Here is an 18679-nt window from a genome sequence, read left to right as displayed (position 1 = left end):
TGAGGTATTGGGTCCCAGAAAAGAGAAAGTGACTAAGATTTCCTCAGGTGGTGGAACACCCACAGGCATTTCGGGGAGCTGGCGAAGAGGACGCTGCATGGAGATACTTTTCAAACAGGCTTGGTGGAATAGGTCTGTGTGTTTCGCAGTGACTTCTCTGTACAGTTTACTTTTTGCCAGTCATTTGGCTTAGAAGTGGCTTCTGGAAAGACTCTTACTGCTGCTGACCATTGTGCAGGAAGGGGGAGGGACAGAGGATATGGGGACCTGGACACCTCCTTTCATTACCTGGTAATGGAAGGACATAGAGGGTGGAGGAGCAAGGTTGAAGCATGTGGAGATTTTCCAAAATCTGACAAGAGCCCTAATGTTTTACAAGGCATAGCAATGAAACATTGTAAAACTGAAATAAACATTACCACACTACCAATAACGAAAACCATGTACAAAATCATGGTGTGAAAAGGCTGTCAAAGAGCCATTTCACGTGGGGGGAGCATTGTATATGTGTTATTCTGTTATTTTTCTGGATTTTATGATGTTTACAGTAACTGTGAGCTTTTGAACTTATATTTTATTTTTTTGTAATTTAAAATTTGTAGTTTTTCTCATTCTGAATATTCACTTGGTATTTAATTATATATCTTAATAACTCCTTTTATTTTTTGAAAAAGGGTATAGCTAATTTACAAAATTCAAATTCCACTGGATCTTTTTCTGATTGTACTTTTAGGAATTACCCAGAAATTGACTCTCGATTGCCTCTACTACTCTGACTTCAATCCAGGACACAGCAGTCAAAATGATTTAAGCTTGAATCTAATTAAATACAACTTTTGTTAGCTTTTGAGGTAATTCATAAAAGAAATGTTCTCTGGATTTCATTCCATGACTGCACTGCTCCTATTTTCTTTATGAAGTCTTGAGTATAAATTTGAACTTTTTATTTATTGTAGTTTACTCTGGTTCCATCAGGGAGCATTTTTATTCTCTTTAATTCTTTGAATAGAAACTATTGACACAATCATCAGAGGTCTTGACTATGCTGAGATAATATTCTCAGAAACATCCATTTTTGGAAAGGCAAACAGAGTTAATTAATTTCATTCACAGTGACCAGTCATGGTATGGCAGTAATGGCAAATGGAATGAGGGAAAACAGAGGTAAAGATGATTTACTTCATTGTGAGGAAAGAGGAAGCTTGAAAGCAAGAAAATGAGTTTCTTTATCAGTATGGGTAACGGTGGACACTGCTTATTAAAATCCGAGTTGACAGGTATTGCGCTGTGAAAGTGCTGTTCCCAGTTTGACCCTTCTCTGAAAGAAGTGACTCTATTTTTAGTCAGAAAGTACATTTCCTTAAGGGTTCCTTTCAAATTCCAGGGCTAGTGGGAATAGAGACGTATGTATGTGGATAGGTAGGTGTTTGTCACAAATCCTAATTTTATAATTTCGTCAAGTTTTGTCAAGAAATGCATTTGGAAATATATCTCAAAAGATAGTTTATTGTGAAATGATTGCTTTTCAGATAAATAAAAGTATTTCCTATTTTCTCCACCTCTATTACTGTGGAGTTTTAATTGATTAGAACTAGCTGAACTGTTTGGTTTTAAAATCAAATGATTCATTCCTTCATTTGTTCACAACATTTACCAACTGCCAGTTGGGAGCTGGGTATTTTGCTAGGTCCAGGGAAAGCTTTTCAGAGAAAATGAAAAAACTGGGTCAGGAAAAATAAATATTTGTTTGTCTATCATTTTCACAACATGGTAATAATTTGCTGGTTATTAAACTATTGTTTTTCAAATGTGAGCTCACTCCGCTTCAATCTGCTTTGCAATTCTGGGTGTAACCTCCTTTTCTTTTTCCTCCCTCCTTCCCTCCCTCCCTCCTTTCCTCTCTCCCACACTCCCAGCCCCTCTTTATTTTTTTCTGTCTTTTGTGGTACTGGGGATTAAACTGGGGATTGAATATAACTGAGCTATATCCCCCCAACTATTTATATTGCCTTAGTAGTTTTACCAATGCTGGAAAATGGAAGAGTTAATTCGGCTGTTTCAAGTGTTTTCCTTAAAAACAGAGAAGGCAGTTTACATAATAATAAATTCTATTGTATTTTGTTCCTTTTTATGATCTTCACTTGAAGAATAAATGACAAAATTTGATTAGTAAGTGTGAAACCAGTGTTGTAGTTACTTGTAAAGGAAATTATTGTCTATGTAAATAGTGCTCGCCCCAGGTCTACACACATCTCAGGTAATTAAAAACACACACACCTTGGGCAAACTAGGGAGGTGAAAGTATTTGCTGCCATGCTTTTACTAAAATGAGTTTAATTTAATTCTAATCAATTTCAGTTGTAAGTTAAAACATCAACATAAGTGCTTAGCTGTTTCACATTTCTCTAAAAACACATCTGTATTACTTAGCCTAACTACATAATCTGTATAACTATTGGCATGTCTTTTCAGTTACATGAATCAGAGTATCTTCATTCCAAGAATTTTTATTTAATTTATATCTCTGAAATTTTCTTTTGGCTCAACAAAAATCAAATGAGAAAAGCCAATAGAAACACTGTTCCTTTGAGTATTGAGATTAAAAACTCTTCATTATTGTAATCTGTAGCCTTACTAAGCCCTGAAAATGGTGATTTATAGAGTGTAGAATATTTTTAAGCTTTTCTGTAAAGAAATTTTATGGAAAAAAATCTTGTAATATACTCACGGGTGGCTGCATTTATGAAATGTTTTTATAAAGACTGCCACACGCATTCTCTCACATGTTAGTTGAATGATACTATTTTCTGATAAATTCCCTGAAATTATAAACTCAATCTATTTTTGCATAGTATTTAAAAATTACACATAGTCCATTTTTCTTGTTCTTAAAATATTTTTGCTGCTGTCACTTAATGTTTTGTTTTTAAAATCATGCTTTGTTCTTTAATCCAGAAGTTGAATCACCCATAGCTTGGAACGATTTCTCTCATTAAAATAGGTCAAAGAAGTTTACAGGGTCACAATGACCTCACCATCATGTTTCTAAATTCTGGAGGATGAGTACTGGATAATTTTAACTAAAGAGGGAGAAAGAATTTTTTTATCCAATAAAATAAATAATTAAAAGTAATTCCTTAATTACCTTTCCATGAAAAATGTATAAAATAATTAACAAAAGTAGCTAGTGTTTCTTAAGAACTTACACTATCATACTTATATTCATATTTAATCCAAATTCTAGTGGGAGAGAGAACAAATAGATAAAAGGCAACATTTGAAGCGATATGGGCTGATCATTTTCCAAAATGAAGAACACAGATAAAAGTACACAAGAATAATGCACACAAGAAGCAATTGAAAAGTATGGTGAATCTTTATTTATTTATTATTTTTTGGTACTGGGGATTGAACAATGAATATTTAAATAAAAACTCATTTCAGCAAAAGATACATTGACAAGAATAATGGGTAAGTGGGTTTGAAGCTAGAGGGAGTGCTTTGAGTATATTGATGAAGATTAACAGCAATGTGTCTTACTGTAATAATTTTTAAAAATTTAAGCACTCACCATATTTTTGATCATTCCTTAGTGATCAATAAGTTATGCCAATTTTTGTCAAATAAAAACATGACGCTGTGCCCTCATCCACCTTGCTCATGGGATCAGGGACTCTGACATCTGGCTCTTCTCCAAAGTCAAAATGACCAGGAGAGGTGAGCTTGTCCAACTGATACAGGACACTGAGGCAGCCATGACAGCACAACTAAAGACACTGACAAAAGATGACTTCTAGAACTGCTTCAGAAAATGGCAAGAATGGGCCGGGGATTTAGCTCAGTGGTTCCACTGCCTGCCTCACAAGTGCAAGGTCCCGTTCGATCCCCGGTACCAAAAAAAACCCCAAAACAAAACAAACAAACAAAAATAAAATGGCAAGAATAATGGGATAAGTGTGCTTAAAGTGAGGAAGAGTACTTGGGGGGGGACTAATGGCAACATGTCTTTTACTGTAATAAATTTTTTAAAACAATTAACATTCACCATACTTTTGGTGATACTTCATACAAATCTCACTTATGAGGACAGATTTTTAAAATAATTGCCACACAGAACTGATCTGAACAGTTTATGCTATGCATTTCCTATGTGGGTCATCCAAAGTTCACGATAAGATTTAAATCGCGCTGTGGCTATATTAAGAGGTGGGCTGTTTGGGGTGGATTAAGTCACAAAGATTCACCTTTTTGAGTAGATTAAGGACACTGTAACAGGCTTCAGTGGGTCACCTCTTGCCCGTTGCCCTCCACTGTGTGAGGGCTCAATATCGTAGCATTATCTAAGTCCTCCCCAGACACTGGAACTGCCCAGGCCTTCACCTTGGACTTCTGTTCTCCCCAACTGTGAGAAATAGATTTCCACTGCTTAAAATTATCCAGTCTCAGATATTTTGCAATAGTCGCACAGACAAAGATTGTTCAGATAGAAGGCCAGAAAAGGAAAGGTGGCTTTGCATAAGAAATGATCTCTATCTGATTCACATTACGAGATTACAGGAGAAAAGTGTTACTTGAATAAGTGCAGAAAAAGAAATAAAGTATTTAAAATTGAGGAGTAAGAAGATATACTGGGATTATTCGATTAACCACATAGGAATTACTAAAGAACCTGTTGGAGGGCTGGGGATTTAGCTCAGTGGTGCTGCCACCTGCCTTGAAAGAGCAAGGTCCTGAGTTTGATCCCTGGTATGGGGGAAAAAAAAAAGAATCTGTTGGAAATTTCTCATATTTTTGGTAAGTGGGCTTAGCAGATGAGAAGTGATAGATATAAATTAAGAAACAAAAATCAAATGGAATGCTGTACACCTACAACAAACACTAAGAGATTATAACTTTTAAGAACCATATTATATCTACAACAAAAAAATATAAGGTACTTGGTAATACCCTAAATATATGGAGAAATTATTTTGAAGAAATAATACTTAGTAGAAAGGTATTAAAATGGACAAATAAACTGAAATGCACGTCACATTGATTCATAAAAACATTCAAAAATGACCACGGTCCCTTACCAATCCAATAAAATTAAGTTATAGAGTCAGTGTTTTTCTATTCAAATGCCAACAGCCTTTCTTCTTGAGAAGGTTACTAAATTAATATTAAAATTCACAAGAAAAGGAAATGTCCAAGTGCTTATGCTGAAGACAATTGTCCTGTCAGGCAGCAAAACTTATTTTCGTCCTAATTTCTTATTTTGCTACCCAGAGAGAATAACTTAGTAATGAAGAAAGTAACTTAGTAATGTGTAGAAATTTTGTTACAAGGAGACACGTGGGACCAGGGATGTACTTTTGTGCTAGTAGTAGAGTACATGCTATTTGTGTGGAAAAGAGGGACTACTTAATAAATGAGTATCCATTAAGAAAAAATAATCAATATACTATAAAAATTAAATCCAGATGGAAATATATTTGACTGCCAAAATGATATCTTCAAGCTGTGGTAGAAGAAATCATATGGAAAAATATTTTTTGACATTTGAGAGACTTCCAAAGCAAAACACAAAATATACTAGATACATAAAAATTATGCATTTCTTTATGCTACAATTAAGAAATTATGTTCATGAAAAGATACTATGTAGAAAATAAAAAGACTCTGTAGAGACCTCAAGAAGATAGCTATAACCAACAAAGGATTAGTATCTTGAATATAGATAGAATATAGATGATTACATCAGAGTATCAATATCTATATCTTATCAAGGTAAAAATAGCAATAGAAAACTGGGCAAAAACATGTAAGCACATATTTCACAGAAGAGGCAACAAAAACTGCCACAAACATATGGAAAAATGGTCAATATCATTAGAAATCTGAGTTATGCAAATGTAGATCATAATGAAATGCCATTTTACTGCCATTATATTGGCAAAAATAGACAGTGTCAAGCGTTGGTGAACATGTGAATCATAGGAATTCTTACACATTGCTGGCAAATGAGCACAACTCTTTTGAAAAAAGAAAAGCATTATTTTTACAGAGGAATATATGTAAAATTTATGACCAAGAAGTTCCACCTTAGATATATATATATAGCATACATATATGCCATATATATACACTATATATATATATGCACACCATATATATACACACACACCTTAGATAAAACCTTGCATGTGTGCACATACAGGAATATTTGTAACAATAGTGTAATAACAAAGAACTTGACCAAAGTGATTGTACATGAAGATAAGAAAAGATATATAAGTGGGGACATAGGTAGATTTGTAGAAACTAGAGAAAAAGCAAAGTGTAGCAATGCCATACTTCGAAATATATAAACAGGGAAAAACATAGCAAAGGAATGTTAAACAAAATCCAAGATTGTAGTTACCACTGAAGAGGAGGAGAGAGAATGGTAAGGATTCAGGGTTGTAGTTATCTTTGAGGACAGGACAGAATGAGGGGCTTGGGGAAGAGCTTGTAGGTAGCTGGCAGTGTGCGAGTTCATACGAGCATTGCGGTGGGCTCACAATGTACATTTCGTTATGCTTTGTAACTCAAACATTTTACTTATTTTATATGTAACAAATTTGATATAATGAAATAGCAAGTATTGTTCTCCAAAATTCAGTTTTTACTCCATTATTTTGTAGTTATCATTCAACAGTCTTCCTAATTCATCAAACAAAAAAAGCTTATTAATTATAATGCCTCTAAAGAATCTACTTGAATTCAGTAATGATGCACTGAGGCAAAACAGAATGCACACTATAAATCCAATTTGGCAAGTAGGCATCTATATGTAGGCATCTATAACAAATATGCATCCTGCCATATTTACAGTAGAATTTCAAATCTTATTTCTCTGATCCTTTTTCTACTTGAATAGCACAGGATTAGAGAGTCTGGGTCTTCCTCGGATCTCTTCCCCAAATCTTCTGTGTAGGAGTTCCTCTCTGAGGGGTGGGAGTGGGGCAGAGACCAGGGCACCTCTAGGCTGGGAGCTGGGAGCTTGAGCTGGATTAGAGGGAGAGTGGATTGTGGCTTCACTCCATCTTCGCATCCCCATCGATCCCTTCTTCCTCTGAGCTCTACTCTTAGTTTGCTCCATTTTTCTGCATATTTCTCACTCATGGTACTTTGCTTGCAGGGTCTTTTTAGTTCAGGACCAGTTCAGGACCAGTAATGAGTCTTAATTCATTGGACAGGTCTACTTGAAAGTTACACCACAGGGCTTCTGAGCCCATGACAATGAATCTATTTCAGTGTCCCCAACTGTGGTACAACAGTTGGGAAGTTCCGAATTATTCCGTGACACTTAAAAGACTGTGCCCCCGGGGTACAGAGAGGATCTTTAAGGTTGATGTCATCCCACTCTATACAGCAACTGAATCGTGCCCTGCCTCGGACCTGACCTCAAATAATCCTTGCTTGACCTCATAAAAGAGAAAGAGTGGTGGAGGAAGGGAGGCCAAGAACTATTAATACTGATTATATGGGGGCTGGGGGGTGTTTATGGAGGACTTTCATTATCATGTTTATGCTGTTCTCATTTTCTAAAGTTTCTTAAATGGTCACTTATTAATTTTATGTTGAGCAAAATAATACATGAAAACAGTTACAGAAATCTTTAAGAATCCACTGCATTTCTAGAACTCTGCCCAATATCTTTTGCTGGTTGTTGCTATTAGAAACATGATAATTCATTTTGTAGAAGTTTCCATTATCGAAAAGACATCCATAACTAGATAGTTCTACTTCAAACTTAATTTAGGATATTTATATTACTTCTCGTGCAATTTCCATCCTCTCTAGGGTTTTCCAGTCATTCACCCTCCACTTTGTTTCTTTACTGTATCACACTAAATGGATCATCTGGTGATTCCCTTCGAGGAGTCACTGTCGAGCTACACAATACAATTTGATCCCTTCTCCACAGGACATTTCTAAGCCTTTTACCAGGGAAAATTCTCTTGTTTTCTCATTAAAAGTTCTCGATGGCAAACAGCAGCCAGTTCCACACACGCATCACTAATAACATTCAGATGTCTGATTAAGAATGAATAACATCAAAAATGTAGACTTCCATAATTACACCCTTCAAACAACTAAGCATCTTATGGGAAAGGCCAAAAACAAGTGACAGAAAAAAACTTATATTGCAATTGACATAGAATATTGTCATATCAAAAATACTGTTTCTGCTCTGATGAGGATTACTTAGATACCATGGAGAATACATTATAATTTCATATTTAGTTGCAATAAATATATTTTCAAAAGATAAATGTATCCTGTTAACTTTGTTGATCCAAATCTTTACAGTGAAATATTAATTCAGGAACACCCACACGAAATGTTTACCAAATACCTGTCAGAATTGAAATTCATTGAAACATACATTCAATGTACGGGAACTGTATTTCCTTGTATGAAAATTTCCCAGAAACTATGAAACAGACCGGACTGATGCTCTTATTTTATTGATGATATATCTGGGGTTAGCAAGTGACCTATAGACCCACAGCTGCCCAGCCGTGCAGTGACGGAAGTGAGAGATAAACCTGTTTGACTTCACTGTCCGTACTGTTCAGACTCCTAAGCCAAGCCACACACCTACACCGGCAGACCCTAGGTCCTTAACTAATTTTAAAACTACCAGAACAAATGACCAGTCAGACTACTATCTGTTATTTACTGTCCTCACCAAGCTCTTTGCCTGTATTAATACCTCCTTCCAACATACTAGAGGAGCACTAGAATACAGACTTGGACTCTAGTCCCCACCTGCCCAGTCTGCGATGCAGGCCTGAGAAAAAAATACACTAAGAGACAGAACTAAGAGAGAAAGCATGGTGCCGGGATGACCAATGCCGGTGCAACCGACAAAGGCCTCGCCGGTCCCAGGCACTGACTTATTGGCAATCAATTGGGGTAAAGGCGAGCTATGTGCAGTTTCTATGGAAATTAATGTAAGCAAGGCTCATAAAGGATAAGACAAAGCATTCCTGAATTAGGAACAGAATAGACAAAATATATGGTTATAATAACAATACTGTCCTTCTCGTAAGGAGGTTTTAGTTGTTGGAAAGGAATTTGGGTGCGAGTTACTCTGACCTCAGCACGTAGGGTTCAGCTGGACTCACTTCTCAAAACAAGCCAATTGTGGGGTTAACGCTTTACAGCCTGCCTTGGGCATCATCAATATTATGGCACCCTGCAGTTCTCCTGGCCTAATGCCTGGGTAGAGGCCACCTTGGGTGCTGCTCTGTAACAGCACTGGCTGCATCCAGAGTGCACCTGGCAGCACGGAGTGGCAGACAGGGCAAGCTCTGGAGCTGACCCTCCTGGGCCTCTGTTGGTTGGTCTGCCCTTCAAGTGGACTCAGGGCCAGCAGATGGGCCATGGGCCACTTGTGAGCTGTGGTTGGTGAGGTACCTTTGGGGCAGGAACTGGGGGAGTGAAGGCCACCCTGATGCCAGGGGGAGGACAGGACAGAGACCCTGCCTAGACTGCCAGTGACAGAAGAGTCTGGCAATGCGTGCAAGCATATTAAATAACGTGCACAGAATCACACAGTGAGCAACACAGCTGGAGGAGAAAAGCTGATCAATCCTTAAATGTTTTAATTCAAAAGCAGTTAAAGTATGCTTTTCATAAATTGGAGTTTTGAGGTTTCAAGACATCCAAGTAGGAGACTTCCGGGACTTACTACAAAGGAACATTTATTTTCAATATGCGCTTGAGACCTGTTCTTCAGGCAGATTTTAATGAAAACTGAACTCGGAAAGAGCAAGTAGCATTCCACTCTTGCTGGTAGTGAGGTAGCAATACATTTCCATTAGAAAGACATTTTCAGTACCGCTGAAATGACAGTGTCATTGGCGACACTTTTCTCATGCTATGCTACCCAGAAGCCTCCCAGGAGGAAGTCTTCAAGTCGTGGATTTCTGGTGTTAGTCAAGCCTCAGTCTAAATTCTGTTCAGGCACATCGTAACTACATAGGTCAGTAGCCACTTCAAGTTCATTTCTATGAAGTTAAAATGGCAACACATCAAGTCAGGATTAAACATCAAGCCAGGGTTAAATGAGATAACATATGGAACACATTTAACATGGTGTGTGACACAAAGTTGTTGCTCAAAACTGATCACAGGCACCCACTTCACCCCAATATTTGTTTTAATAAAATCTAACACCCAGTTCTCTATGGCTCACTCTATGCTCAATTACTTTAACTCCCAGGCTTTATTTTTTTATATGTAGCAAATGCAGATGTGTAAGTGATGATTTAATACCTGGGGTTACAAAAACAGAGCAAAAGAAATAATCCTCCGGAGTGTTCTTAGCAAGCTTAGAAAACGCATGTGCTTACCAGCTCTCCGAATTCATTATTGCCTAGGTCAAGTCTTTCCAACTGGGCGAGTTTGTGCATTGACCTACAACAGATGGAGAAAAATACTCTTGTGAGGCAAGGCAGAGCACATTCCTCTGAAAGACATCCCACTAACCGTTCTGTCAGATTTACCCGATTGCATAGTGCACAAAATGGGAATGTTCTTCTGCAAGACATAAATTGCAAACAAACCGAATGCAGACTGCAAACCTTTAGCAGTTTTGGCTCCTAAATCCTGGTATGTGGCTGGACCACAGGACTGGCTACTAAACAAACACCTGAGTCTTGTTAAACACCTTCGACAGCAGGAAGTGGATGGATGGGAAAGATTTTTTCAAGAATTACCACAGTTTTGGGAACCAACGGATGAACTCAGTTCTTAACCAAGCATTCTAAAACTCTACAGCATGGCACAATTTGATCATTAGCTTTATCATTTTCTACTTCCCTAAATGAACTCTAGTTACACAGAACTTGTATTTGTTTGTTTTCCAAACGTATTGGCTTAAAGGTGCAAGAACCGAGAATGAGTAACTGTAAAACCCCAAGCAGGAGTTTATATCGAAGGTTAGAGGCCTCCTAGCACACTGCACGTGTGGTCAGCATTTCTCAAACTTCTGTTAAGCAAACATACGACATAATACAAGATAGTGTTTCCTGAAAGATTTTATCTCCCCACCACCCAGAATGCTGTCATTAAGACTCAGGTAACAGAAAATCTTGAAGCATCACAGACTTAAATTTTAGAAATTTTAGTTTCTTCATCTTTAAAATGAATATAGAAGTTACAGCACTTTTTAGTTTTGTTTTTTTTTAAGACAGGGTCTTGTTATGTAGTTCAGGATGGCCTTGAACTTATTATATAGCCCACGCTGGCCTTGAACTTGCAGCCTAAGCCCCAAGAGTGCTGGGATTACAGGCATTCACCACTATGCCCACCAAGGAGCTATAGGGTTTTTATGAACATGAAATAAAATATTACTGCAATGCAGATACTTTCAGACACTCAGAAATGCAAAAAAATACGTGTGTATTCTTTCTTCATTCAGCACTGTCACTGGGAGATTATGTGCTTATTTAGGGAATAGCTATGAAACAACACATAAAAATTTCTGTCCCACAGGACTACATCCAGTGGGAGAAGGACAGCCTTAAACAAAATAATTAAGTAAGGTAAAATAATGTATTAAAAGGTTGTGAGTGCTTTGGAGAAAATTTAAGTAGTGGAGGGAGTAGGAAGAATTCATATAGGAATTTTATTTTATTATTTTTTGGTACCGGGGATCGAACTCGGGACCTTGTGCTTTTGAGGCAGGCAGCAGAACCATTGAGCTAAATCCTCAGCCCTAGGAATTTTATTTTTAATAGGATGGTCAGGGGAAGGCTCAACAAGAAGATGGAGTTTGAGCCAAGGCTTCAAGAAAAGAGCATGTTGAGATGAAGACAGGAGAGCAGGGCCATGTTGCTTTCCTGACTCCTGGGCATCCTAGAAAGCCAGCGTGGCCGAAGAAGAGTGAAGGAAAGGGGGAATGAGCAGATGATGTGATGGGGAGTTAACAACAGAGGAGAGAACAGCTCAGTGTGAGACTCAGGCTTTGACTCTGAGTGAGATGGAGCTCCCTGAAAGGCTGGTGACAAATGTGAATGCAGTGACTCATACTGAAAGGTAACTGTGAGTGCAGGGTGGTGATTATCCAGGGAGGACAAATATAAAAATGGAACCCATAGACTAATGGAATAGGCCAGTGGAGAGGGGATGGTGGGCGGGGGCAGTGTGGCGGAACGGCCAGAAGCGGTAGGATTCTAAGTACAGCCAAGGCTAGTTCAGGTTAGAGCCAAATGCTCTGTGGATGGATTGACTGTGAGGAGTGAGACAAAGTGGAGTCCAGGATGAACGGTTGAAAGGATGGAGCCATAGGTGCTCGATGGGAAAGACCAGGTGAACCAGGGTTTAGGCAGATTGCGGGGATGGTAAGTTTTAGGCAGTTTTAGAAATGGTAAGTTAGAAATTTCTACTATAGAGTCAGTCAACTAGAGCAGTCCGACAAGTCTGGGGCTCAGGGAAGATATCCAGGAAAGAGATGCTTCGATCTTGATAGCATAGGAATGGCACGTGAAGTCTTGAGAACATGAGAATACCAGGCAATGAGTGTAGATCAGATGACAACAGGCTCGTGGGGAATGGAAATGAGTCAACACGAAGACTGGGAAGAAACCAGTCACAGAAAATCATGGGAGTACAGTCCTGGAAGCTGAGCTGTGACAGTATTTCAAGGCAGATGAAGTGATGAACTGCGGTGAAAGCTGACAGATCAGAGAGCTGGCCACTTGACTCAACAACATGGAGATTAGTAGGATTAGTGGGGATTTTTGAGTTTAGCTTTTTTGGGGGTGGTGTTGGGGATGGGATCCAGGGCCTCACACGTGCTAGACGACAGTTCTGTTTTCTCAGTGTAAAGCCTTTGCTAAAGCTTTCTTCCATTCCACATGACTTTATCCATTCATCTCTCAGATTATTTATACAAAAAAATACATGGCTCCTTATTATTTCCCAGGTTTTAAGGCTATCAAGATGAAAGGGAATGATCCTAATATTAGGGAATAATAATCTTTAGGGAAATAGAATGAAAAACTTGTACCCAATAAGGTAAATGCCATAGAAGATACATTTGTAAGTTGCTAGAGAACACAGGGAGAGGTGCTTCCTCTGCCTTCTGGGCGGGAGTAGAAGACAAGGCCTCACTTCTGAGTAGTTGGTCACCCTCCACGAGAGTCAGGGGACAGGACCATTTCAGGCTGAGACTGCAAAGCGGTGCATGGAAAGACATCACAGCCCATTCTACAGGTTGGTAAGAATAGTCAGAGATAAGAAATGTGAAGAATAATAAGAAAAACAGTAATGGGTAAGAAATAATATGGAGGCAAGGGTCAGATCGTGACATCACCTGACCTATCAAACAAGGAAGCCTGAATGTTAGTTGAAAAGCAATGGAAGGAGGCCTTCAACACTGAGGCAGGAAAGAGGTCAGGTTGGTATTTTTGGAAGCTCTGTTTGGCAGCATGGCACGTTGTGGGGGAACAGAGAAAGGATGTAACCACAGCAAAGAGGCAAGATAAAAGACTTCCTGTTACCTATGTGGGGGTTGGACTGGGGTCCCAGAGGAGGCACAAGGAACACGAGTAACATGGTGTCAGACACGGGAGACGCTCTGCAGAAAGACAGGATTCGATGACTTCAATGACTGGATGGGTGTGGGGTGAAAAGGTAGACGTTGAAGGCAGTTCTACATTGAGCAGTAGTGTGGGAATATGGGGAAGAAATGACTCACATGAATACAGGTTGGAGGTCCTGAATTCCATTTGAAATATTAAATTGACTTTGACGTGAATGTGAGACACTTATATGCACATATGTGTATTTGGGTATAGCTCAGGTCAAAGATCTTGAATGGAAATAAATATTTAAAAATAAAAACATGACACTTCTTGTGTACTACACCCAAAGGTGACCTGTCCTTTCTCACTCACAAACCATGTTTTTGTCTTTTCCATGAGTCACCTGGAATTTACCACACACTTTCTTGAATTGTTAGCTTTTCATAAATACATGCCTCCTTTCTCCACACAGATCTTACAGCCTGTTTCAAGACCCCAAAAAGGGCCCGTGTGGAGCCCCTGGGAGTCCAGAGAGAGCTGTGCAGCCGTGTCCAGCATCGCGAGGAGAAGACCTTCCCCTAAGACCCAACCTGCACACTGGACCGTGCTGCTAGGAACAGCATGGGGAGCTGGTACCTGGGTCCCCTGAAGAGACAGATATTTTCTGATTCCAGAAACACTGAGAAGTAGAGGATTCTCTCAACCTTGCTCTGAGAGCACAGGCCCACCAGGTAAAAACCTTGAGCAACAAAGCCTTGGGAATAAAGGAGCAGGATCAAACCTGGCAGGTGAGTAAGAACTGATAGCAGGAGCAGCAGAGTCAGCGCACTTGACCTGACCCAGTCGCCCCAGGCAACAGCATTCATTCCAGTGAGAACACAGTGATCTGAAGACCAGAGCCCTGTCACTTCGTCCAGACTCTGTGAACTCTCGGTTCCTGCCAGAGCCCAAGCAGGATATAATATAAAACTGAAAAGGGAATTTTGGTGCATTCCTTTGTGACTGACAATCAAAATAAAATGAATTTTATCAAGTAAAGGAATGAGTGGAATCTTGTACTTCAGTGCCAGAAAGCAAATTTTATCAGTTATAGGATTTATCTTTTTTTTCTAGACTAAATGTTAGTAATTTATTAAATCAACCCTTGAATGATAGGATTTTCAGGTTTCTAAACAGACTAATAATCTTAATTGAGGCCTCCTAACATTTGTCAATGTTTATTTTTCAAGACAGCCAAATCTAACGCCCTGGTTTTTATAAATAAAGCTTTATTGGAACAGAGCCACGTCTGTTTGTTAACATATTGTCTACGGCTGCTTTTGCATTACAATCATGTAACCAAGTAGCAGACAGAGATTATAGGACCAGAAACATTTCCTACCTCTGAAGGTCAGGTGAATTCAAAATTGAACACTCCTCCCTAGGCATGGTCTAAAACAATGTATTAAAATTACTGTGTATGATTCTAAACAATATCCTAGAAAAAGACAATGAAGGTTACAACTCCATAAGGCCCAACAGAGGGAAGCCACCAGGCAAGGTAAGAAACTAAAGGGAAAGGGGGAAAAATAAGAAATAAAAGAGCCAACAACAACAAAACATCATGACAAGTATGAGTCAATATCTATCAATTATAACTATCAATGTTAATGGCCTGAATTCACTAATCAAAAGAAACAGACTGACAGAATGGATTAAGAACCAAAATCCAGCAATGTGCTGTATACAAGAAACGCACCTAACTAAAAAGGAAATTTATAGACTGAAAGTAAAAGGATGGAAAACAGTTCTCTATGTGACAGGAACCCAGAAAAAAGCAGGGGTAGCCATCTTATTTGCAGACAAAGTAGATTTCAAACCAAAACTAATTAAGAGAGACAAAGATGGTCACTATATCCTTGTGAAGGGAACAATCCAAGGAGATGACAATCCTAAATATATATGCACCAAATACAAATGCCCCTAACTATACAAAACAAATATTATTGGACATGAAAAACCAAATAAGCATTAATATAATTGTAGTGGGGGACCTCAATACCCCACTATCACAAATAGACAGATCATCTAGGCAAAAAATAAACAACAAAATTCTAGAACTGAACCATATTTTGCCAACCTTATCAAGCTATTGAACAAATGGACTTAATAGATGTTTACAGAGTGTTCCACCCCACAAAATCAGAATAAACATTCTTTTCGGCTGCACACAGGTCATTCTACAAAACAGACCACATGCTAGTTCCTAGGACATGTCTAAGTAAATGTAAAAGAATTGAAGTTACCCCCTGTATATTATCAGACCATAGTGCAATAAAATTGGAGGTCAATAACATAAGAAAAAGCAAAACTCCCACAAACACATAGAAATTGAATAACATCCTCCTGAACAACCAATGGATCACAGAGGAAATTAAAGAAGAAATTAGACAGTTTCTACAAGTAAATGATAATGCCAGTACAATATACAGGAATCTATGGGACACAATGAAAGCAGTTCTACGAGGGAAATTCATAGCAGTGAATGCCCATATTAGGAAAACAGAGAGAACTCAGATAAATAACCTAATGCAGAACTTCAAGCTCCTAGAAAAAGAAGAGCATAACAAACCCAAAGCTCATACAAGAGAGGAAATTATAATAAAGATGAGAGCAGAAATCAATGGAATGGAGACTAAGAGAATGATACAAAAAATTAATGAATCAATTAATGATTTTTTGAAAGAATAAATAAAATTGATAAACTTTTTGCCAACCTTATCAAAAAAAGGAAAGAAAAGGCTCAAGTCCATGCAATTAAGAATGAAAAAGGTGAAGTCACCACAAACCCAGCAGAAATCCAGAGGATCATCAATACCTACTTTCAGAACCTGTACTCTAATAAAATGGAAAACACAGAAGAAATGGACAGATTCCTAGATACATGTGAATTGCCAAAGTTAAATGAAGAAGATATACAAATTCTAAACACTCTAATTACAATGAGTGAAATTGAAAATGTAATAAAAAATTTACCAACAAAGAAAAGCCCAGGTCCCGATGGCTTCACTGCTGAATTCTACAAGACATTAAAAGAAGAACTATTATCATTACTCTTTAAATTCATCAAGGAAATTGAAAGAGAACCAAGGCTTCCAAATTCATTCCTGGAAGCAAGTGTTACTTTGATTCCTAAACCAGGGAAAGACTCAACCCAAAAAGAGAACTATAGGCCAATCTCCCTAATGAACATAGATGAAAAAATGCTCAACAAGATACCGGCAAATAGAATACAGAGTGTCCTCAAGAAGATCATACACTCTGACCAAGTTGGATTTATCCCAGGGATGCAAGGATGGTTCAACATTTGTAAATCAATAAATATAATACACTATATTAACAGAGTCAAGAACAAAAACCATATGATCATCTCAATAGATGCAGAAAAGGCATTTGACAAAATCTAACTCTCATTCATGATAAAAACCCTACAGAAAATTGGAATAGAAGGTCTTTACCTCAACCTGATTAAGGCTATCTATGAAAAATCAACAACCAACATAATACTAAATGGTCAAAAACTGAAAACTTTCATGCTAAAATCAGGAACAAGACAAGGATGCCCACTATAACCACTCCTGTTCAATATAGTTCTGGAAACATTAGCCATAGCAATTAGACGAGAGAAAGAAATAAAAGGAATAAAGATAGGAAAGGAAGAAGTGAAACTGTCATTATTTGCTGATGATATGATACTTTACACAGAAGACCCAAAAAACTCTGCCAAAAGACTTTTAGACTTAATTGACAGATTCAGTAGAGTAGCTGGATATAAGGACAACACTCAAAAAACAATAGCCTTCTTATACATAAATAGCAGACTCACTGAGAGAGAAATTAAAGAAACAATTCCTTTTACAACAGCATCCAAAAAAATGAAATATCTAGGAACCAACCTAACAAAGGAAGCAAAAGACCTCTACACTGAAAACTACAGCACTTTGAAAAAGGAGATCGAGGAGGATATAAGAAAATGGAAAGACATCCCTTGGTCCTGGGTAGGAAGAACCAATATAGTGAATATGGCCATACTTCCAAAACTACTATATAGATTTAATGCAATGCTGATTGAAATTCCAACAATATACTTCACAGAACTAGAGAAAATAATACAAAAGTTCATTTGGAACCAGAAGAGAGCTAGAATAGCAAAAGCAATTCTAGGCAACAGAGACATGGCTGGGGGTATCACAATCCTCAACTTGAAACTATACTGCAAAGCTACTGTGATAAAAACAGCATGGTACTGGCAAAGAAACAGACCCAAGGATCAGTGGAATAGATTAGAAGATGCAGAAACAACTTCAGACATACTCAGCCACCTCATCTTTGACAAAGGAGCCAACCACCCTCATTGGAGGAAAGATAGCCTATTTAATAAATGGTGTTGGAAAAACTGGATTTCAACCTGCCAAAGATTAAAACTAGACCTATACCTATCACCATGCACTAAAAACTAAGATTTAAGTGGATTAAAGATCTAAATATTAAGACAGAAACACTAAACTTCTTGGAATATAAGTTAGGTAGAATACTTGAAGACACTGCCATAGGAAAAGACTTTATGAACAAACCTCAGTAGCATGGGAACTAGCACAAAGACTCAACAACTGGGATCTCATCTTATTAAAAAGCTTCAGCACTGCAAGTGAAACCACCAACAGAGCAAAGAGACAACCTACAATGTGCGAAAAATTTTTTAGCAGCTGTACCTCAGACACAGGATTCTCTAGAATATATAAAGAACTGAAAAAAATCAGACCCCCCAAATTCAAAGACCCAATTAAAAAATGGGCATCTGAAATGAACAGACATTTCTCAGACAAAGAAGTAAAATCAGCAAATAAATATATGAAAAAATGTTTAACATCACTTGTCATTCAAGAGAGGCAGATGAAAACAACACTGAGATTCCACCTCACCCCAGAAAGAATGGCTGCTATCAAGAAATCAACCAATAAAAAATGCTGGCAGGGCTGTGGAGAGAAAGGAACCCTTCTCCATTGTTGGTGGGAGTGCAGACTGGTGCAACCACTGTGGAAATCAGTATGGAGATACCTCAAAGAACTAGGGCT

At 38.1% G+C, this 18679-nt stretch overlaps 1 protein-coding gene across 16 annotated transcripts in view; it reads right to left on the bottom strand.

Annotated features, from left to right (window-relative positions):
* Lrrc7 (leucine rich repeat containing 7) overlaps positions 1-18679 on the bottom strand; it is a 496759-nt gene that overhangs the window by 163319 nt on the left and 314761 nt on the right. For all 16 annotated transcript variants that reach the window (XR_015451809.1, XM_087212656.1, XM_087212660.1 and 13 more), the window contains one exon: positions 10389-10452. Coding sequence is in view for 15 of the 16 variants with exons in the window: in XM_087212656.1 (XP_087068782.1) it covers positions 10389-10452 (64 nt within the window). In the remaining variant the exon portion in view is untranslated. The remainder of the gene's footprint in view (positions 1-10388; positions 10453-18679) is intronic.

The sequence above is a fragment of the Heterocephalus glaber genome, unplaced genomic scaffold, assembly GCF_053883595.1.
Source record: "Heterocephalus glaber isolate CG9 unplaced genomic scaffold, H.glaber_assembly_v1.0 deba00001442, whole genome shotgun sequence".
NCBI classification, from domain to species: domain Eukaryota; kingdom Metazoa; phylum Chordata; class Mammalia; order Rodentia; family Bathyergidae; genus Heterocephalus; species Heterocephalus glaber.
The sequence above is the reverse complement of the archived record's forward strand: the minus strand, read 5'-3'. Positions and strand labels throughout refer to the sequence as shown.